The 22,959-nt window shown below is 46.2% G+C and overlaps 1 protein-coding gene across 3 annotated transcripts in view; it reads right to left on the minus strand.

The window, feature by feature from the left end:
* The window catches only part of WIPF1 (WAS/WASL interacting protein family member 1), a 124,404-nt gene that overhangs the window by 8,514 nt on the left and 92,931 nt on the right, over positions 1 to 22,959 (minus strand). For all 3 annotated transcript variants that reach the window (XM_055122864.1, XM_055122866.1, XM_055122865.1), the window contains exons 2-5: positions 19,005 to 19,093; positions 14,019 to 14,148; positions 8,076 to 8,228; positions 3,633 to 4,412 (exon numbers count right to left, since the gene is read on the minus strand). In XM_055122864.1, the coding sequence (XP_054978839.1) occupies positions 3,633 to 4,412; positions 8,076 to 8,228; positions 14,019 to 14,148; positions 19,005 to 19,055 (1,114 nt within the window). In that variant the 5' untranslated portion in view covers positions 19,056 to 19,093. The remainder of the gene's footprint in view (positions 1 to 3,632; positions 4,413 to 8,075; positions 8,229 to 14,018; positions 14,149 to 19,004; positions 19,094 to 22,959) is intronic.

Below are 22,959 nucleotides of genomic sequence, written 5' to 3' on the forward strand. Positions count from 1 at the left end.
TAAATGTAGGCAAGTCTGATAAAAAGAGAAGAGGTTTCTCTTTTTGGCGGCATAGCAATAAAAAATGGTCATTTACTGACTGTTATTACATAGAGGAAAGAGGAAAAACCTCTATATACACTTGTCTTGCTACATTTTTGTAATAGCATTGAAAGAGGGAAGGACAGAAGCAGTGGTCAAAAGATATTGGTGGGTAGGAGGCCCAAACCAGGGGGTTAAGGAGCATCAGCGTCAGGAACTGATTCATAACAATGAAGTCAAGTCATGTCTCAAAGCACAGATGCTTCTGACTACCTCTGCTCCCTGTGGGAGTGAGAATAGGTGGAAATTTCCTAGAAGTTGATATGTGGTACCTATGACTCATAGCTTATAACTGTATACCTATTGGTTGAGAAATTCCTTTTCCAGGGATTCATCCAAAGGAAACACATAGAGATGTGTATAAATATTTAGCTATAAAATATATACCTTGCACATAAGCAACAGCAAAAATCTGAGATGGCTCTTATGACCAAGTGAGGGAATACATAAATCAAGGGACCTTGGTAGGACAGAATATTATTTGGCCATTAAAACTCAGCTTCTAGGGGTCAAGAGATAGTACAGAAGTTAGAACACATGCTAGGCATTTGGGTTCAGTACCCTGCACCAGGAAGTCCAGAGCACCACCAAGAGCTCCAAGCACTGCCTGGACGCATAGAGGTAACCCTAGAACTGCATTGCATCCACAGGCCCTTGCATTGAATGGATGATTCAGCTAGCTGAGAAATTGCTGGTGGTACTTTGAGGCCGCTTGAACACCTCTTCGGAGGCCCCCAAACCAAAAGAATGTCAGCTTCTAGGAGAATATCACATCAAAAACTGTTAATGGGGGCTGGAGCGAGAGCACAGCGGGTAGGGTGTTTGCCTTGCACACGGCCGGCCTGGGTTCAGTTCTCAGCATCCCATATGGTCCCCTGAGCACCGCCAGGAGTAATTCCCGAGTGCAGAGCCAGGAATAACCCCTGTGCATTGCCAGATGTGATCCAAAAAGCAATATATATATACATATATATTATAAATATTTAAAAAACTTAATGAGGTAGCATTACAAGAACCACAAATTACCATAGAAAATATATAGTAATGTTGCTTTTGTACAAATGTGTGTATACATGTATATTTCAAAAGACTGAAAAATGTTATCAATGATCTTTCCTGGGTATTTATACTTTTCTAGGGCATACTTTTCTATAATAAATAAGCATGGCATAAAGCATCAATTAAACAATAAATGTAAAATCTTATGTCTCTGCCTATACGATTTGGGGAAAAGCTGAATTTGCTGATTCATTCATTTGGTAGAAACATGCGAACAGTTCTTCAACCACTTTGGAGACTTAAGGCAGACCGAGAAAACCGAATAAGTTTGAAAAAAAAACAAATGTTGCATTTTATTCATCTGATGAGCTGTTCCCATTTATTCATTAAAAAATTCCAATGAGATGCTGCTATGTCCAGGAATAGGACTGAATAGACCAACAGCTTTCCTGTTTGTGCCAACTATCCATGGCAGAGTGCTCTGGGGTGGTTCTCTATATTACTTTAAATTATAATCACTGGGGAGCTTCTGAATATCCTTGCACCCCATCTGCAATGCAAGCCAATGGCAGCATAAATGTTGGGAAAGGAACCTGGTCATCCCTGATTTTCAAAAGTCACCCAGTGGGAAGAGTGGGGTGGAGTAGAGGGACTTCTGTACAGTAACTGGGCATCATGCTGGCAGGTATGGTACAGTCACAATGTCAGCCGAAAGCAGAAACATCAACACTATTGTAACAAACAGAAACAACCACCCAGATGATTCCAGTATGTGATCAGGTTTGAGAACTTTGATTTAAAAGCAATGGGTTCGAACAATGGGTTTGCTCCTCTGGGACCACATATGGTCTCAACATGGGAATGATTCCTGAGCACAGAACCAAGAGTAAGCCCTAAGCACCTCTGAGTATGTCCTCCCAAACTAAAATAATGAATAAATACAAGCAGTGGTTTTCAACCTTTTTCACAATTGCTGACTGGTAGTTGAAAACCACTGTCCTCCACCCCCCAGAATAGAAAACCACTGTCCAGAAAACAGCCCCAACTTTCCAGGATCAGCAAGAAATTTCTGCAGCCTGGACAGCCCCCCAACCTCCAGCACCCCCATCCCCACCTTGCCCCATCTGTGGACGGGTAACTGAAAACCACTGGTTAAAAGAGTTCTGCTCATTCGATTCTTAGGGTCACAGGATGAAAGCCAATTCACTTGTCTTAAAACAATTGCCCATTTCCAGACATCTGGTATGATAAGGTTAAAATCTAAAACACAGAGGCCTCTGCTGAGTGTATGAATTATCACTCTGAAACAGACAGGCTCATTATAGCACTCCCACGCCATTTTCAGGGGAGAGTTCTCACAGTCCAGATTCCCACCCCTGGATCCAGCTAGATGGACAGAGGCAAAGGCGCCCTGCTCAGGGCCAGCAGGTTCTTCCATCCACAGAACAGCAGGAAGGCTTTGAATATTTGGGTGCCTGAGATCCTGGGGTCACTCGTAGCAACATGTGGCCAACCAAAAGTTTAATGCGCGGTTAACAATATGGTGCTGCCTGGGTGCAGCACTGGGGGCCACTCAGGCTACACCTACTGGTACATGGGGGGAGGAGGGGAGGGTCCCAGAGATTGAACTCGGTTCTCATGCTTGAATGGCACGAGCTCCAGCGCTTGGACCTATCTCCCCTTAGAGTATCTTAAGAAGAGGAGACTCGATCTTCACCTGATTCTCCAAAGGGTCTCTGCACCAGAGAAGGCAAGTATCAGCAAAATGGACTCTTAACAATTATCTATCATTCATGAACAGGGAAGACACCTTAAGGCGATATGGAAGGACCAAAGTACAAACGGGCTCATTAGCTCCTAAATCGGTGCCCTTCTTATTTTGGGACAATGAGCCCTTCAAAGATGGAAATTTAGGGAGGCGTCACCTTGGAAATGGAACATAATTCTGGTAGAGGAACAGGTGCTGAAACACGCTATGTCTAAAACTCAACTATCAATATCTTTGCAAATCACGGTGCTTTAATAAAATGAAACATTTAAAAATACGCAGAAAAAAAAAGAGAAAGAAATGGAAGATGGCAGTTGGAAAGTTTTAGTAAGTTGCCTGCCCTCACTTCACTTGATTGGTTCCTGTTTCCTCCGCTCTGAAACAGACAGAAAGCGGCCCCTGCCACCCCAACCCGCCGGACCCCACTCTCCTATTCTTGGAAGGTTTCCAGGAGGCACCATCTAGGTGTGAAGTACCCTCCCCTAATAACCCGCAAAGGCTACAGTGTCAAGAGTTTTCTGTTTTCGATTGGAGGGTGCATGCTCCGGGCTCTGTGCTCAGGGATCCATTCCCTGCGGGGCTCCAGGACCATTCTAAAGGGGCACCAGGAATAGACCCGGGTCAGGTCGGTGCAAGGGGAACACCGAGCCCACTGGACTCGGGCCCGCTCCTTCCCCCTCCGGCCTCCGCAATTTTTCTTAAGTTCGGAGCAACACACGCAGGAGGATGCTCCGGGTGGGCAGGGTTTGTGGGGGGATCCCACGCAGCCCGCATCTGCACATACCTGATCTGCCAGGGGGGTCCCGCACCGGCGGCGGGGGCCTTTCGGTGGGCGGGGGAGGCAGCGGGCCCGAGCGTCCGGCAGGGGGGCCGGGGGGCGGGGCCGAGGTGAGCGACAGGTTCCGCTGCGGGAGCCGCGGGATCTCGTCGGCGCCGCCCGGGCCGGGGGGCAGAGGCGGGGGTCCCGGCCTGCTGGGCGGCGGCGGCGGCGGGGCCTGCGCGGCGGGGCCGGGGACGGGCCGGGGGGTGGCGGGCACCGGGGGTTTGCTGTTCTGCGGCGGCGGCGGCGGCACCGCCTCGCGGTGCAGGGCCGGCCTGTTGCCCACCGGGGGCGGCGGCGGCGGGGGCTTGTCGTCCAGGGCCCGGCCCGGGGTCGGGGGCAGGGGCGGCCTGTTGGAGAAGGGGGAGGGGGCGCCCGACGGCGACTGCCGCACCGAGCTTCCCCCGAAAGCGGCGCCTCGGTGGCCGGGGAAAGGCGGCGGCGTCGGCCCGGGGCCGGGCTGCCGGGGAGCCCCGGGCACGGGCGGGGACCCCCGGTTGTGCAGGCTGGACTGGATGGGGCGTGGCGTGCTGGGGACTGGAGGGGGCGCGCTGTCGGGCTTGGAGCCCAAGTCGGGCCGAGGGGGTGGCATCCGGCTCCTCTGCAGCTCGGGCGGGCCGCTGCGGTGACCCCCGGGTACCCCGGGCACCGGGAACCTCCCGGGGCCACTGGGCGGGGAGAACGGTTTGGCGGACGTGGATCTTCCTCCGGGCGGCAGCACGGGAGGCCGGTTTCCTCCGGCATCTGGAGGACAGAGACGGACATTTCAGTTAGGAGATGCGGAGCCAGGAGGCCGTTCCCGCCCCGGGTCGCTGCCCTGGCCGCGCCCAACACTGGCCACCGGAATTTTAATCCAGGAGACCGCCGGTGTGCCCCGTCTCGGATCCCAGTCCCTGATCCCTGTTCTCTGATCGCTGCCTGGATCCCAGCTCTCTGATCACCTCCATGCCCCAGGTCCTGACGGCTTGCACAGGATTTTGGAGCCATCACTGAGCGTTCTGTATGGTCAGGGACTAGGAAGAAGTTGGCTAGAGTTTTGGGGAGGGGTTTCCATTATTGATGGGGATGAGAGCAGAGTGGGGACAGGGTGTAAGGGATTTCTACTGGCTCCTTGCTCCTATTCTCGACCCTCTCTTTTCTCCCTTTTCTTGCCCTAATTCTCATGCCCCTATTCTTGACCTCTGGGATTTGAAAAGGTAATTTAGCCATTTTAGGGAAAAAAATAGTATTTCCACGCAAATCTCCTATTTGTGAAGGGGCCTTGGAAGGCCCTTTGAAGAGCCGCTCCCCAGGAAAGGTGGGAAACTGATGGAAGAGCTGTGACCCAGATAAGAAAGAGCTAACAAAGGAGAAAGAAATGGTCCCAGTTTAATGGAAAGCCAATGCCCATGGATGGTTTTAACTGAGAAAGACCATCCTTAAGAAAAAAGGTAGTTTCCTAGCTTTTTCTTCCCTGGGTCAGCTTAGATAGTGTGTGACAGAACCTAACTAAAGAGCTAACATGAAACTGCTTTGATTCAGAAAGACGATCATGGAAAAGGGGACAGAAATTACTGAACAATTCAAACTTTAGCAACTCAAGGTAATTTTCAAGACAATGATTGGGCTGCAGTGGCAGTCCAGAGGGTAAGGCATTTGTCTTGCATCCAGCCTACCGAGACTCAATCCCTGACACTTCATATGGTCCCCTGAGTGCCACCAGGAATGATCCCTGGAGTAAGCCCTGAGCACAGCCAAGTGTGGTCCAATCCCTTCCTCCCAAGGAAAAAAAAACTATCCTAAAAGATAAAATCAAAATAAGGATTAGTTTAACAATGTCAATCATTTTAAGCACGAGCTCATTAAGGTACTGAATATTTATTTTCAGTTTTTGAGGGGGGGATCAGGGAGGAGAGAGGACCTCCCAAGCAATGCCAAGATATCCATGGGTCACTTCCAGAAATATTCAGCCAACTGGACCGTTCAATGCTCAGGCTTGTTAAGAGGGCACAAAAGCTTGGACCCAATGTTACTGGGGACCACTAGGTCTACCAGGCAATGCTCAGAAGGCCCAATGTTACTGGGAATCAAATTTGGGTCTCATATGCATGCCAGTCATGTGCTCTAGACTTTTTAGTTACCTCTTTGATCAGTACCCCAGTTTTTCTTGGCTTTTTTTCCCACCATGCCCCCCTTCCTATGTTTACTTCCTGTACTTTCACCCCACTCCCTATCTTACTGGTGGCCCCCCTGTTCTTTTACTTTGGCCCCTATTTGTGTGATTTTTCACCTGTGGCCCCTTCGAATATCCTGGTGACAGATATCCACAGGGGTGGGCATATAGCCTGGCTACTGTACCTGAGAGTTTTGAGCCCCTGCTCTGTGCCAGCAGCGATGTTAGATACTAGACATAGGGCAGCGAACAGGTGCTTGTTCTCTCATAGTTTACTCTGTGAGGAGATGAGCTATCAATAAATCAGTTATATGTATTTCCAGTCTGGGGAGAGCAGTATAAAGAAACAGTAGTGTGCTGTCGGGCTGAGGAGGCCCGGAGTGACGAGGCTGGATGGGGGCCGGGCCATTCTCCTGATGCGGTCACTCTGTAAGTGAGAGAGGCCTACGGGAAGGTGAAGATGGTATTCAGACACTGGGTCACTAGGCCCTGCTCGGGGAATGAACTTCTAGTGAGAACTGAGGCCCGCGTGTCTGGGACTCAGTGAGCATGGAGTAGGGGTTGGGGGACAGAAGCAAAGGGGATCAGATGACCCACAGGGTAGGGCTTATAGAGCTTAGAGAGAGCAGAAGATGGGGGTTCAATTATACCCGAGGTGCACCAGAGACACTGGACAGATTGACTCTGTGAAGAGACATGACTGAACAAGAGAGAATTTTGACTTCAGTATTGGGGAAAAGTGTATTTCCTAGATTTTGTGGTACATTTCTATTTTATCAACTTAAATTTTATCTACCAAGTGCTTATGAAAGGCAAGGTTATGATCTACAGAGCCATTAAGTGAATGGTATCCATCACGTGGATAGTACTATAGGGCACGTTTAACCTGGAATATTGTTTTGTACATTAACTTCAATCCCATTCTTATCTTCTAATTTTGCTTCCAATACTGCTTGGCTGAATTTCCTTACCTCTTGCTAAAGTACTGAATGCATGCACTTGTGTGCTGACTCAAATCCTTTTGGCTATTTTAATGCAATCAATGTAAAGGTGGCCTTGTGGATAAACTTTTTCATGATTATTAAGTCTCTAGACTTGTAATGCTAACCCTACAATGTTAACACAGTCACTAACTGATGATTTGCTGCCTTTGTCTTCTTAGAAACGTTTCACTTTCCTAGTGGCCAAATTAAAAGATTTTACAACTAGAAATAACATTCTACTGGTACAAAACAAAATGAAAAAAACACCCAACAAAAACAAACACTGAAAACATTTTAAGTGCAATTTCTCAAGCTTTTGTACTGGTCAGAAGAGGCCCAGAGGACTGGAGAGACAGTATAGTGGGTAGGGCATTTGACTTGCATGTTGCTGATCCGGGTTCAGTCCCCAGATCCCATTATCCCATTATACCGAGCACTGCCAGGAGTAATTTCTGACTTCAAAGTCAGGAGTGACCCCTGAGCATTGCCAAGTGTGGCCCCAAAACCTAAGAAGAAGATGATGAAGAGGGCCAGGTGTTCCCAATGAGGTCTTTGCTTTGGGCATGGCCACACTTGACTTTTCTCTCCACCAGGAGATTCAGAGACAGTAAGGGAGAATTCAGTGGCCGGTTCCCATCAGGAATAACTGAGCATCACTGACCTGAAATGCCAAATGTCTGCCTTTTCAGAGAAGGGTCAGATCAGACACACCTTTACAGATGAAGGTCAGATCGGTGATTACCGGCCATTGACAATGCTCCCTCGGTGTGTGTGGACAGCTGGTCGGGCTGCCTTAGAAAGGAAGCTTTCCCATCTGCTCTTTCCTTTTCTTTCCACTCCAGCTCACCCTTTAGTAAAGTATAAAAAGTGACAAGCACTCTATCCCAAGCACCCTGCACAAAGGTTGGGTGCACAATGGAACTGCCTGATCCCGATTTTGATACTTTTAGAAGGAAAAATAAATAATAAAAGCCAGGAAGATAGCTCAACAGACTGGGCACATGCTCTGCATGCAGGAGGCCTGGAGTTTAATCTTCCCTGAGCACTGCCAAGAATAACTCTTGGGCTCAGTGTGACCAAGTCCTGGGCACTGCCAGGCATGGCCCAGAAACAAAACAAAAAGATGCTACTTAATGTCTCTCTTATTAAGCTCTGTGAACATTTCAAGCAATCTCCTTCGAAGGGGTGCAGAGTCCTCAAGGGGATGCCCGGCCTCCAAACCACATCGATGTTGCCCTGTCTTCCCTTTTGAAGGAAAAAACCTCTCCTTACCACTATCCCTGTTGGCTGTGGATCTCAGCTTCGGCATTCCAGCCTGGAAGAGTCCTCCCAGGCCAGGCCCGGCCCCTCCAAAACCTCCGCCACCGCCACCGCCACCACCACCGCCACCAAATCCGCCACCACCAGCACCGGCTCCTTTAGGCTCTGTAGAAGGAAGAAAACAGTCTTTTCACATGGATGCAGATACCTCGCCGGTACTTCACAGGTCCCAGATCCAGTGGACAGTCACAGTGAAAGCAGGAGCTGGGTTAAACTGACTTTGAGTAGCAACAAGGACTTCACTAAAATGCACAGTTATTAGGCTTGTCTCCCCTGCAAGGAGGCCAGAAAGGAGGCTCTGTGGAAGGATTGGTACGGAGTGTGAGGACTTGGCAAGCTTCTGTACAAATTATCAGCTATTTCTTCTATATCTGTCTACCATTTGGCAAATAAGATAATCCTCAAGGAAGAAAAACCCCAAGGGAGAGGGGAGATACAATAAAAGATCGGAGAAAAGGAAATAATAACAAATGAGTAACTGAATATGAAATGCTATCTTACTTCTTGTAAAGATACACTGTTCTGGTGAGCTTTCGTTATATGTATACATATAAATACATATATTACATATACATTATATTATATAACATAGCATTGTAGCACTGTCATCCCTTTACTCATCAATTTGCTTGAGCAGGCACCAGTAACATCTCCATTGTAGACTTGTATATTATATATACATGTAATATAAATATGCACATATATTTTTGCCTTAAAATTAAGAAAAAGCCCCTACAGAGGTTTTAGCAGTTTATACATTATTGTTAGCATTTCACATATCATTAAATATTCTTTGAAAACACAAGTTTAAAGAACTTCACAGTGTGTACCATGTGGCTGTTTTGTAATTTATTTGCCCACAAACTTACCTTATGACCTTTAGGCTGGTTTCAATTTCTTTGTTGTGTCCGTGGTGGGGCATTGGGGACCATGTGGGGCTGGAAACTGGGCCTTGTACTTATGCTATCACCAAAGCCACATCTCTGACCCTGGTTTCAATTTTTTTTAACACCATAAAGTAGCTTTAGCATCTGAAACATTCTTTGCAATCTGGCATAAAGATTTTGCTTTGCAATTATTTCCCAAAAGTTATGAAAGATTTTGTAATGGAATAATTATAAAAAGAAGGGAAGAAGAATGAAAAAGATTACTAAGAATCTTAACTAGACTTCTGGGTTATTTCTTATATTTTGATCTATTTTATAACTGAACATTATAGAAAACTGACACTAATGCAATCATATTTGTCCTCAGAAACACCTATTACGTGTGTTCTGCATGAGACAGACTTATTTATTTATTTATTTATTTATTTATTTATTTATGCTTTGGGGGCCATACCTTGTGTGCTCAGCGATCCCTCCTGGGAAGGCTCAGGTGAACCTAATGGGATGCTGGGGAATTAAATCTGTGCTGTCTGCCTGCAAGGTGAGCATTTTACCTGCTGTATGATCTTTTCAGCCTCTCATTGAACTGGGTAAATTTTAATAAACCTATTTGCAAATATATTTTAGTACTCTTTTTGGATTGGAGCGATAGTACAGCGGGTAAGGCGTTTGCCTTGCATGCGGCCAACCCTGGTTTGATTCCTCTGTCCCTCTCAGAGAGCCCGGCAAGCTACCAAGAGTATGCCACCTGCACAGCAGAGCCTGGAGAGCTCCCTGTGGCATATTCGATGTGCCAAGAACAGTAACAAGTCTCACAATGGAGACGTTACTGGTGCCCGATTGAGCAAATCGATGAACAACGGGATGACAGTGACAGTGTGAGAGTGACAGTGACAGTGACTTTTTTTAAAAAAGATATATGTGGAGTTTTAAATTCTCCTTCTTCTAGAGGCACACATCTGACTCTATGCTCAGGGATCTGGTGATATTCAGGATTGAAGCTGCTTTGTGTCCTCTATCTCCAGCCCTCTCCTTTGGGGTTGATACTTGTTCCCTCATTAATAAATGAGATAAATTCTTCATATATGTTTATTTTATATCTGCATGAGAGTGACTATTACCTTGGTTAAAATAACTATGAGTATATATTTATATTTTTGTGATTAAACATTCTTAATCACTGGACATCGGTTTGTCCTTTCACTGGTAAGGATTATATGAGTTTACAAATTTCCTGCTTAATCTGGAACACTGACCCTTTCATTTTACTCAGACCACACTTAGACTTTTCCCCATATCTTTCTTTGGTTGTCAGCTAAGTTTTGTAATTTTTGTGATTGGTGCTTCTTGTTAAGTTTACTCCAAAAATGTTCTTTTGTTTGTTAAAATTGTAAAAAGGATTTATTTTTGTTATAGTTATTGGCATCAAGATATTTCATTTGAGGGGGCCAGAAAGACAGCACAGTGGGTAAGGTGCTTGCCTTGTATGCGTCCAAGGCAGATTTGATCCTCAGCAGTCTATATGGTCCCCTGAGCATTACCTGGAGTGATTCTTGAGCATAGAGCCAAGAGTAAGTTCTGAGCACTACAGGTATGGCCCCAGAGCCAATTGTGTATATAGTTTGATATCTAATATGCCACTTTGTTACATTTTCTATGTTAAAATTTACAATAAACATTGTATCTGAGCCAGAGCAATAGTACAGCAGAGAGACTCTTGCTTTGCACATGGCCAACTGTGTGGGTTCAATCCCCAGGACCCCATATGGTCTCTGAGCCCTGCCGGGACTGATTTCTTCGTGTAAAGCCAGGAGCAATCCCTCAGTCCCACCAGGTGGGGCCAACCATAAACCTTAAAATAACAAACAAACATATTATCTTGAATTTTTTGGTAGATATATGACTGCAAACAATAAAGTTTTTATTGTATGTATGTGGTAGGGTGGGGGCAGACCCAACCCCTGGCAGCTTAGTGCTCAAGCCTGTGGTATTGGGGGCGACTTTACACCAAAGGTGCCTCCTATGGCCATGGAGTACATGGTCTTATGTATGCAAGGCATACATTCTATCCCTTTGCATGATTACACCGATACATTTCTGCACCCTCTTTTGCACCTAATGCTTGTGTATTTCTGCTTTATAAAATAATTACTTTCATGACTGAACTTCCATAATAATGTACATGATTAATACTGCTGAAAGCAAACATTGTGATAGGAAGGCTTCAAAGTTACATATTGACTGCTGCCTAAAAATCATTTTTTCCCTTCTAAATATTCACTGTCGGTAAGGTTTTTTAAGACTTTCTATCACATGGTTTTTTTTTTTTTACCAAATGCCTCTTCAGGATCTACTGAGATGATTCTATAGTTTTTTTTTATTTAATATGATGAATTCATAGGCTCATAAAGTCTATGAGATAAGAGATTCATCTTAAAAATGGATAAACTTTAGCCTCAGTAAAAAATTCTATTAATATACTATTGAATTACGTATTTTAGTCTCTTGTCTCTGACCATATAATGATTCATAATAGGACTTCTAAACTTTGGAACTGCTGACATTTGGGGTCAGAGACTTTTTTGTTTTGGGTAGTTGTCTTGCTTTCTGTGGGATGTTTGCAACATCCCTGGCTTCTATTCACTTAATGTCAGGAGAAACCTCTCCCTTGCCAAGCTCTGACAAACCACAAAAGCCATTGTCTGACATTGCCACACGGTGGCTGAGATATTAACATACAGCTCTGTGTGCCAATGTGCTGCCTTTGTTAAGTTTTGGTATTAGAATCACACCTTTCTCATTACCCCCATCATGAAGCTTTCCACCTGGTCATGTGATGGGAAATGATTTATACAGCATCTGAGTGTGCTGTTCCTTAAACTTGGAAAGAATTTACTGATAAAATAATAGGCCTTGAAGCTATTTAAAGAGAATTAATTTAATACAATTAAATTAATTAAGGGTGTTTTTTTTTTTTTGGCTGAGCATTGAGGCATCATGAGTTAATTTTGGTACTTGGTGGCAGGGGTAAGGGGATGATTGGGGTTGGACGAAACCTAGTGGTACTCAGGGCTTACTTCTGGCTCTGTGGTCAGGGATCACTCCTGGTGATGCTTAGGGGACCTTATGTGGTACCAGAGATGGATGCAACTAGGGTTAGCTGCATTCAAGGTAAGTGCTTTAAATTTTGTACTATCTCTCTGGCCTGGTAGTAATTATTTTTAAATTAATTGGCTGGAGCGATAGCACAGTGGTAGGGCGTTCGCCTAGCATGCGGCCGACCTGTGTTCGATTCCTCCACCTATCTCGGAGAGCCTAGCAAGCTACTGAGAGAATCTCACCCACACGGCAGAGCCTGGCAAGCTACCGTGGTGTATTGGATATGCCAAAAACAGTAACAACAAGTCTCACAATGAGAGACATTACTGATGCCTGCTTGAACAAATCGATGAGCAACGAGATGACAGTGACAGTGACAGTGAAAAAATTTAAAATGTTGGGGGCCAGAGCGGTAGAGGGCGTTTGCCTTGCACACAGCCGGCCCGGGTTTCTTAAGCAGCCGTCAAGAAATGGAAGGGAGAAGGACTAACTTTTATTTCCACTTGATAGGAAGTGTGAACTCTGAGGAAAATGAGTTTCCAGTAGAACACTTAGGAATAACTTCCATTTTGCCTCATGTCCTTCAGCATCAGAAAGGAATTCACACCCACCTTTCCTGAGTCTTAGGCTTTCTCTCTAGTGAAGACCACACCACTGGGAATCGTCCAGCCAGCCAGCACTCTGGAGTGCTTCAGTCTGTCTGAGGCACCATGACTCAGACAGCTCTGATGGGCCAGGTCACTGCAGCTACAAGCAACTATTCCTGGGCATCCCCCAGGAAGAGTCTTGTGACACCAAGGAGAGAACATTCCATAACCACATTGTTTTTGTGGACATTCTGACCTAGAAGTAAGATTGTGTCAAAGACCCCACAGTTTCATTCTGTGGTTGCCTTTGCCTGCTAATAGCCACAAGACCAAAAGGTCTCTGTCTTGTTCTTCCTCTTTTCTATATACTCCTACATCAATGTTCTTTTCGGAATCTGAACCTTTTCCTCCTCTACCCATTAAATAAGTTTCCCCAGGAATCCTCTACTTGGCTGAAATCTTGGCTCATAATTCACTTGTCTATGAAGATCCCTCTGGTGATTTTGGAAGATCATTCTATTTGCTATTGAGTCCAAATGGGTTCTGCGGTCCTCAGATAAATTTTGGGGACATCTGGCTGCCAGTGGAAAGGTTGAGGAGTGTGAGGAGATAGACTCAAGGACCAACTATCAAGAACCAGTCAAGTCTAGGTTGGAAAATCATTCTGGTGCCAATATTAGGAAGAGCCCTGTGCTGTGGGTACTTGTTTACACAAACCCTGCCTTATTCTAGAAAGTTGGTTAGCTTCACAGAGGGTGGAGAAGTTAAACTGCAATCTCACTTCCTCTCTCTGCAAGCTCCTTATCTCCCTAACTTAAACTTGAATGACAAATTCCAGGCATCATTGCAGCAGAACATTTTCTCCATCTGAGCAACAAAGGCAATGAGGAGGCTTGGAAATGATGGATGTGTCAGGATTCAAACCCATAGCATTGGGTTCCCAGGCTAGGGTTCTTTCCATATTCCAAGCTGCCTTTTAATCTGTTGTGCAAGGAGCAAGGGGTTAAACTTCCAGAAAGTGTCATGAATAAGTGAGAGAATCACTGCTGTGTGTGTCTGAGACAAAGAATTATTATACTGGCTTCCAGCAGCAGTAGAGGAAACCCAAGCCAGAGACAGAGCCTACAATGAATGATACATTCCCTTATTCTGTTAGCTCTGCAGCTGTTGTTACACCAAAAAAAAAAAAAAAAAGAAGAAGAAGAAGAAGGAAGAAGAAGAAGAAAAATTGGGGTGAGAAGGGTAGAAGGGTAGAGTTGGTCGTTAGGCTTTAAACCATTAATCTGCCATGGTTTCTTTCTTTCTTTTTTCTTTTGACTTACTGTCCAATATTGGTGCACTTCTGTCATTGGTGACTGTCTTCTTTAGCTTCTTCCCTTTGCTGATGTCGGAAAGAAGAGCATTTCTCCCGGCCTGCTCCGACTTATTCAAGGTAGGCTTTTCTGTGTTGGCCTGAAAGGAAACCACGCAACCTCGTATTCATCCCTTGAATTAAAATCGTGTACTCCAGCACTCTGCGGGAACAGACTGAGCCCTGGAAGCCTGTTATTAAGGTTCTGGATGATAGGTTATATATTCTCCACAAGTTTCAGTCCCGATGTCACTGTTTTTAAGACCCAGACATTTGGGAGCAGATGCTCTCATAAATTACACTGGGCTTCTCATGCAGGAAGAGTCAGGGCTGGCGGCTAAAACAAGATGGGAATTTTAAGTCTGAGAAGCTCCCGTGGGACACCGTGAGGCTTCTCTTTCCAGAATGTACTCTCAAGAAGAGCTTCTTTTTCTTATCCCTTGGAACTAAGTCATTGTAAAAGGAAAACTTTCTCCTTTTTAAAGAAAAAAAAAAAAGGAAGGGGAGTAGGGCCAACCATAAGTATTTTAAAATACCAAAGTGTTAGAAAATAATCCTGTCTACATTGCCGAAGACTTTTTTCCTTTAGCACCTGTTTGAGGGAAGTAGAATCACCCCTTTCATGTAGGTTTCTATCAGTTTTGACACCTGCCGTCATGAAGCCATGCATTATGGGCCCAGGGAACTTGCTCCTTATCACTGAGAGTTTTCTCATTCCCTTTGCTCCAATGTTTTTTTTTTTTTTTTTGCTTTTTGGGTCACACCCAGCAATGCACAGGGGTTACCTACTGGCTTTGCACTCAGGAGTTACTCCTGGCGGTGCTCAGGGGACCATATGGGATGCTGGGAATCGAACCCGGGTCGGCCTCGTGCAAGGCAAACGCCCTACTCGCTGTGCTATCGCTCCAGCCCCCAAATGTATTTCTAATAACAAATAATTGATAAATATTGAATCTTCGAGCACCTAGATCCCCCCCCAAATAAATTGCCAGATCGTACCATGTATGTAGGAAGTTTGACTTTCAGAAATTGGGGAAATGGATATTTTCAGAATTTCTGGGAAAGAAATTTTTGTTTTTGTTTTTGTTGTTCAAAAAGAAATTGGAGCTCACTCAGGGTTATTTCAGGGAGTGGGGACAGAAAACATCAGGTTGGAAATTGGGAGAAAGAGTAGTGTCTGTGTCTATCACACCTGGAAACTGGCTCAGTCTCAGGGGTCCCAGGGAATAGTCCGCTTCCCCAAGTCCTTCCAGCAGAGCTGAGAGGCCTAGGGCAGCCCCTACAACCCCTTCTTAAGAGACCTTCTGATTTTAGATGTGCTAGTGTGGGCGACAGCGGGCAGACACCAGGGGAAGCTGCAGTAGCTGACTCACTGAGCAATCAGTGATGATCAGAGGTAGGGGCCGAGGGAGAGATAAGAAAAACCCTAAAAAAAGTAGGCTAAATGTAGACTGTATAGATAATGCAGTGGGTAAGGCACTTGTTCTACACGCTGCCAACCCGAATTTGATCCCAGGCATCCCATAACGGTCCCCATCCCCCCACCATGAGTGATCCCTGAGCATAGAGCCAGAAGTCCTGAGAACAAAAGTGAAAAGTCAGCTGTGGGGCCAGAGTGATGAAACAACAGGTGGGGCACTTGCCTGCATGCAGCTTGGGTTTGATCCCCCACAACACATAAGGCCCCCTGAGCCCTGCCAGGAGGGATCCCAGAGAGCAGAGAGTTAGGAGAAAGCCCTGAGCGCGCCTGGTGTGGCTCAAAACAACAACAAAAACCAGTCCCCACCTCCACCCCTGCCCCCGGGGCACCAAGGAACAAACAAACACAAAAACAAACACAAAAACAAACACAAAAACAAAAAAAAACAACCCCAAACCAAAAGTGAGCTAAATAGCATTTCTGTGTGTTAAGTTGGAAGGATCTTGAAGTAAGTTATAAAGTTTCATTTGCTTAAGATGCACAGGTCAGGCACTGTTTTTAGCGTCTTGCATGTCTTAATTCATTTTCATCTCTCTGAGTCACTCCCATTTTAGAGACAAGGAAGTTCAGGCCAGGAATGTGGGAAGGAGTTAGGATTTAAACCATAGCAGCCTGAATCCAGAACCTTCTCCGATGGAAGGTTAAATAGGAGATCTAAAATACTTCATGAGCCAGAAAAATAGCTCAGTGGGCTGAAGGCCCTGGTTTGATTCCCGGCACCACACAATCCCCTGAGCATTGCTGGGAGTGATCCACACACACAGACCCAAGAGTAGCGCTGGAGCACTGCTGGGTTTGGCCCCCAAACCAATTAAAAATGAAATAAACACAACAGCTCTTTCCCATCAACCCCCAACATTCTAACCTAGTGAGAGCTCTGGCAGCCCTTCTGGAAATGCTCTTGCATAGTTTGTTTTTGCTAATGGAATCGTCCTTTAGTGCTCTGAAATCTGTTTTTTCAACTTGGGCATCCTGGAAATAGCTTTTACAGTCACTGACTGTCTTCAATTTTTTTTTTTTTTTGGCTTTTTGGGTCACACCCGGCGGCGATGCACAGGGGTTACTCCTGGCTCTTCACTCAGGAATTACTACTGGCAGTGCTCAGGAGACCATATGGGATGCTGGGATTCGAACCCGGGTCGGCTGCATGCAAGGCAAACGCCCTACCCGCTGTGCTATTGCTCCAGCCCCCGACTGTCTTCAATTTTAAGGATGAAAAACTTAAGGTCCAGCAGGCCTATGGACGTGTTCACACTGGGTCTCCTCAGGGTTGGAGGCTTAGCGACCTTCACTCTTTAGCCTCCACATTCTTGTGGGCACTTGATTCCCAGGGGGCTGGGGGGTTAACTGCTCTTATGTGCCATTCAGGCAGGCCCTGAACTGCTCTGCACCAAGAAAGAGTGTCCCCAGGCAGTGTCCTCTCTCTGTTGGATGTCAGCCTGCCTCGCTCTTTCCTCACCTCCACTTCCTATTGCTAGGATCTTGCTCTTCACCAGGTCATTATGGACAGAAACAAATTGAAAGGATATGCCAGGACTAAACTTCTGTTATTCTGGTACCATTTTCATAATTTTTTGTCATCGTCACATGTTCCTTTTGTTTTATTTATATTTTTCATGAATTAACCTCATGGAAAATATAATAAGATGTTTATTTAAATAAATTGAAATCTAAATAAATAAAAATGTTTTTGGTAAACATGTTTCCCTTATTTTCTTCTTTTTTGGGGGGGAGGGGTCCACACGTGGTGGTTCTTACTCCTGGCTCTGTGTTCAGGGAACACTCCTGGTGATGCTCCAGGGACCATATGAATTCTGGCTCATGGATCGCCTCATGCAAGGCAAGCATGCTACCCACTGTACTATCTCTCTGGCCGCAGTAAATGTTTTCTGAAAAATGAACTCATTATTAAATCCTGGACTTGATATCATTACTTACTGCTAACTACAATTTTCAAAGCACACAGTAAAACATATGAACATCAAAAATAAAAAAATATTTGTTCATGTGTTTCACAGCATGGTTACAAGCAACACTTCAGGGGAATTATAAACAAATTCTAGCCAGATCAGAGTTTTTCACATTTACCTAAGAACTTAAACTCATTATTAATTATGAATGATTTTATTTTCAGGGGTCTGAGGGCCACACTCAGAGGTACTCAAGGACTATTTCTGGGTCTGTGCTCAGAGGACACTTGTGGTAGTGCTCTGGGGACCATATGTGGTACTGGGGATTGAAAAGGCGATGGCAACATGCAAGACAACCCTTGAATTACCACTCAATTAAAAAAACCTACTCTTTCATGGACTGATACTATTGTAAAATAATAATAAATCATTAGAAGAGTGCATTTTTTTAAAAAAAAGGACAATTTTAGAAACAAAATGAACATAAAACACTACAATAGAATTGTTGCATTTCTAAATGCTGACGCTCAATTTCTGTATCTGTCTCCTTGGGCATTTTAGTCTGTTCTAAGGCCTATTGGCAGGATCATACTTTGAGGAGCAATGAACTAATTCACAGTTTGTCCTCCAGTTAGATTGCAACCACAGGTGGGCTAGATGGGCGTAGCCCTCAGGAGCCTGGGCAGGAGACTTTTCCTATCTGAGCCTCAGTTTCCCCAAGAGGAAAAATCAAGGCACATGACTTTGCAGGTAAGTGTTCCCAAACTATGGGTATGTCTGGGAGGGAGCCCCTCAGATCCTTTAATGAAGGGTGGGCTTCCTGGAAGCTTAACGTCTGAGGACAAAACTGTCCAGGAGCCAGGATGAACCCACGAATGAAACCCCTTTGGAAAGCAGCATCTAAAAGCAAGGAGAAACTTAAAGGAGGATGTGTGTGTGGCGGCGGGTGGGATGGGGGAAAGTGTTGCTAAACAGGGTGGTGGGGAGGAAGAAGCAGACAAAAAGAAGAGTCAAATAATAAACAATGAAAACAATTTTACAAAGGAATAAGTTTTGGGGTCCTATTATGACTGAGCAGCCCAGAAGTTAGAGGGGAGGTATTGAATCCACGTAGATGGATGGATAATGCCTGTAGCCGAATGCCCCCCGAATAGCCCAGTGCAGGCCAGTGCATGGGAGTGATAGGATGTTTTGATGGATGGACACTGCAGAAGCAACCACTCTAACCTCAATCCCCAGCATCACTCACAGCATGAGACTGAGACACAAAACCCTATGTGTCAGCAGCATCACGTGGTCTGGCTTACTCTGGCACAATTATATTAAAACTTTTTAATAGGGGTCACACCAGCAATATGGTGGGGACATGCCATGCCAGGGATTTATGTCAGGGCTCTGTCCATGCTAGGCATGTGCCCTACCCACTAAGCTCTCTGGCTCCCTCCAGCCCTCGTAGTTAAGCCAGAAACAAATAGCTGAGAACAAATACAATACATGTGTGCAAGTGTGACTTCCTCCAGCTTGCTCCAGGCATAGACAATGGAGCAGGTGGCGCCACTCAACTCACCAGAGCAAACGTCGGGGGCGGCGGGGGTGCGGGAGGCGGAGGGACAGGCATCGTGGACAGTTAAGCTTTCACCAATCTTGCTGACAAACCTGCAGAAAAAAGATCAATGAACAAAAGTAAACCAACATGACTATCTGTCGGATCCTCAGGCATTAATCTGCAATCCTAATTTTCTTTACACACTTCTGTACCACAGGTACAGACATTAACTTAGTGTCTCAGCCCAGCATTTCACAGCCCAGCATTATCACCTTGTGAAGACAGACAGTACAGTTTGGAAAGGACCAGAGGTTTCTGGGCCAAAGCACCTCAAGGAGCAGGAAGCAAACTCCACCTACCCCCACCTCCACCCCTGGTTAAAGTGAGGGCCCAGGGGGTGAAGATTGAAGGCAGAAAAAGACCCAGGACCCACGACCTAGTAAGCTCCAAGTTTCTGGGAACACTATTAGAAATGTCTCCTGGCAAAGGTGGAAGTTTGCTTCTCCTCCTGCTCCCGTTTCCATGACAAAATCCCTGCTCCCACCTAAGTCTCCTTCACACCTCCTGATTCTTCTCTCAGTCCACTGCTGGTTCATCTGCATTGAAAACAAGGACGAATGCAAGCCTGAACTTACCAGCAAAGTGTTTACAGTTGCTCAGGGTTAGAGACCCAGGAAAGCGAGGCAGGATTTAAATAGCCAAAAAGATAAAAAAATTAAAAACAGGCCACAAATGCGATCCTTGTGCTGGGACCCTACTGGTCATCGGCGACAGCTGACAGCAGTGTTTGCCTCTCCTACAGCGTCTTCTGGAACGATCTACCAGATCAGCCCAGGGAGGCACGTCCTCAGCAAGATCCAGAGCCACCGCCCTTTCACTGCAGGAAGCCAACTTTAACCTAAATCTTTCCTTTTTTTTTTGTTTGTTTCCTTCTTTTTTTTTTTTCCTTCTTTTTAATTTTTCCCCCCTATAGGCATTAAGCTCGGGTCTTGCCCTGGGCCTTTTCTAAGCCGCTGGGTCATTTTCTGGACCTTTTTGGAAATCCGTTAGCATCAGGGAGCTTGAACTCACAACCTTCCACCTGCCAGGCAAGTGCTTTCAAGCCACTGAGTCATTTTCCAGACTTTTGGTTTTTGGTTTGTTTGTTTTAGGCCAAAGATCTTATCTTACTCTCCTTTTCTCTCTCTAAAAAAAAAACCCCTCTGCATTTTGTGAAAACCCTCTCTACTTGTTTAATGGCATGTTGCTGACTTAGAACTTGTTTAATAAAACCACTCTGACCTCTAAATTTGTGAATTTTTGTTATTTTGACTTGGGGATTACACCTGGTGCTGGTCAGGGCTTATTCAAGGGACATACGTGGTGCTGGGGATCAAATTGGGGTTGGCCCTGTACAACGCATGGATTTTTTTTTTTTCCTCTTGAGAACAAAGGAGAGGTGAGACTGGTTAGGTTGGGGGGGGGAGGAGAACTGGAGGAGCAGAGGCAAAGGAGGCAGCCCTGCAAATTCCAGAGGCAAAGAGCCCATTGGGATGGGGATGACAATGTAGATGAGAATGGGGCTGTGGATGGGGTGTAGAAGGGGATGGTGAGGGGGTTGGCTGAGGCTGGGAGTGAGGAGGGGGAGGAAGTGCTTGGAGACACCTGCAGGCACACCAGGCTTCTTTCTCCTTTGTGCCCTGTCCCAAGAGTCAGCATTTTAGCAAAACACCAAAGTTCCCTCTGCACTCACATGCATGAGGAGCATTAATGAGGCTCTACATGCATACACTGTTTCTGGGTGCATGCACCTCCAGTTTCAAAAAGCAGAGTTACTTCTCTTTTCTTCACTCAGTTTGCCATGGGAAATGGCTTCTTAGAACATACTAACTTAGTTTTGACATCAAAAAGTGAATGCAGAAGACTCACATGTTCCTGGGGCAGCCATATGACGGGCGCCAGAAACACTGGGAGGATAGCTCAGCTCTGTCATGGCTGTGGGAGACAGAAATCACTGTGTGGGACAGTCTCGTTCGTTCCACACGAGCCTGCTAGAATATCAGCTCAAAACCCAGCCCAAACCAAGTCACAGCTTTGCTATTGACAAGCAGCAGGATCCAGGGTGACCTTGCAAGGGTCTGCTCACTTGACAGAAAGGATACTGAGGCCCCCAGACATGGAGACTTGCTAGAAGACCCACAGCAACTCATTCAGACTTCGTCCTTTCCGTCCCCCGCGTCCTCCACCTGCACTGCCTTGCTCTCCTGCCCCTTTCAAAACCCGGGTACGGTTTTTCCGGTGGGTGAAGAACAAGTTTTCCAGTTTACTTGTAAACTAGGTTGGGATCTATTTTTCAGTAAAACTGTCTCAAAAAAGGATTAATATATATATATATATATATGTATATATATTCCTTTAAATAACCAGAAACCTAGTCCAGATGTTAAAGCACTTGCCTTGCATGTAGCCGACCCTGGTTTGATCCCTAGCATCTTGATTCCCCAGCATTACATAGGGTCCCCCAAGTACCCTTGAGTGTCATGATTATAAGCCCTGAGCACTTTCAGGAGTGAACCCCAAACAATACTGGTTTCCTTTGAGGGAGAGAGGTCAAAAGGTACAACACATGTCTAATATGTGCAAGGCCCTGAGTTTGCTCCCCCTGCACCGCATGATCCTGGGGAGCACCAATGGTTGTGGGGACAATCCCTGATCACCTCCAGCCGTGTGGGCTGCCGGGAGGGTTTTCTAGCCCTCATCGCCCTAGAGGAAGGCCCAGCCAGGGTCTGACCTGGACTCAGGCTTGACTGTGAGCGGTGCTGAGCCAGGCAGTGGAACAGACATGGCAGGGGGTGCCCTGAGATCGGAGCAAGTCCTCTATGTGCTTGGAGGCAAAAATGCACACACGAATGTAAGGCGTCCACTTCCGTGTCCACCGACTCATTTCTCTGCCTGTTATCGTCACAGGTTCTTGCGGGGGAGGAGAGATAACAGGGAGGAGTGGGTCCCCTCTAGCACCCTGGTTCTTCACACTCGCTCTCCGGTGGCCTGGATCAGAGGAGACACCTCCTCCCCTGTTGTGTCTGGCGGGGGCGGGGGGCATGCTACAGAGGGCCTCTTGCACTCAATGACTCCCCCGTTGCCTGTTGACTGTTGTTTCGGTTATGTCTGTGCGCTCACTGACTTAAAAATAACCCCCAACCACAGGGGCTGGGCCCTGCCCTCTGGGCCATGTCCGCCACACGAGGAGAGGAAGTGTGGGTGACAGTCTCCCCTTCCCCTGAGTCCTTCTCTCAACACCCTGGCTGCACCCATCCACACACCAGCTCAGAGGCTTTCCCCGGAATCTGGGCTTTTCCCTGCATGACTGGGAGAGTTTGGGAGAAACCCTGAATTCTAGTCCTGGCACGTCAGCACTGGCTCCAAGGACACGAGTCTCATGCTCATAGGCTGGGCTGCCGCACGCCTGATTCTCTCCGGATTGTGAACTCTTCCACTTGCCTTGCCTTGCATGCAGCCGACCCTGGTTTGATCCCTAGCATCTTGATTCCCCAGCATTACATAGGGTACCCCAAGTACCCTTGAACACCATGATTAAGCCCTGAGCACTTTCAGGAGTGAACCCCAAACAAAACTGGTTTCCTTTGAGGAAGAGAGGTCAAAAGTACAATACATGTCTAATATGATGTCTAATATGAGAAAGGCCCTGAGTTTGCTCCCCTAGCACCGCACCTAGTCCCCAGTCCATGAGACAAAGTAGGGCTCTGACCAACAGGAGAGCCAGGCAGGGGCTGCAGAAAAGACTTCCAGCATCAGCCCTCTGCGTCTGAGGTCTGGGCAATAAGTCAGTCCCTGTGAGAGGGACCTGCAGCTCACCTGCTCCCCAGAGAAGGAGAACCTCAGCTTTGAGAGAGTGAGAGCTTCTCTTCCCTTTGGGAGTCAACAGCCCTCATCAGAGTCAGAACTGGGCTGTCCTGAAGAACCTCAAGCAGAGCCG

The sequence above is a fragment of the Sorex araneus genome, chromosome X, assembly GCF_027595985.1.
Source record: "Sorex araneus isolate mSorAra2 chromosome X, mSorAra2.pri, whole genome shotgun sequence".
In the NCBI taxonomy this organism is placed as follows: Eukaryota; Metazoa; Chordata; class Mammalia; order Eulipotyphla; family Soricidae; genus Sorex; species Sorex araneus.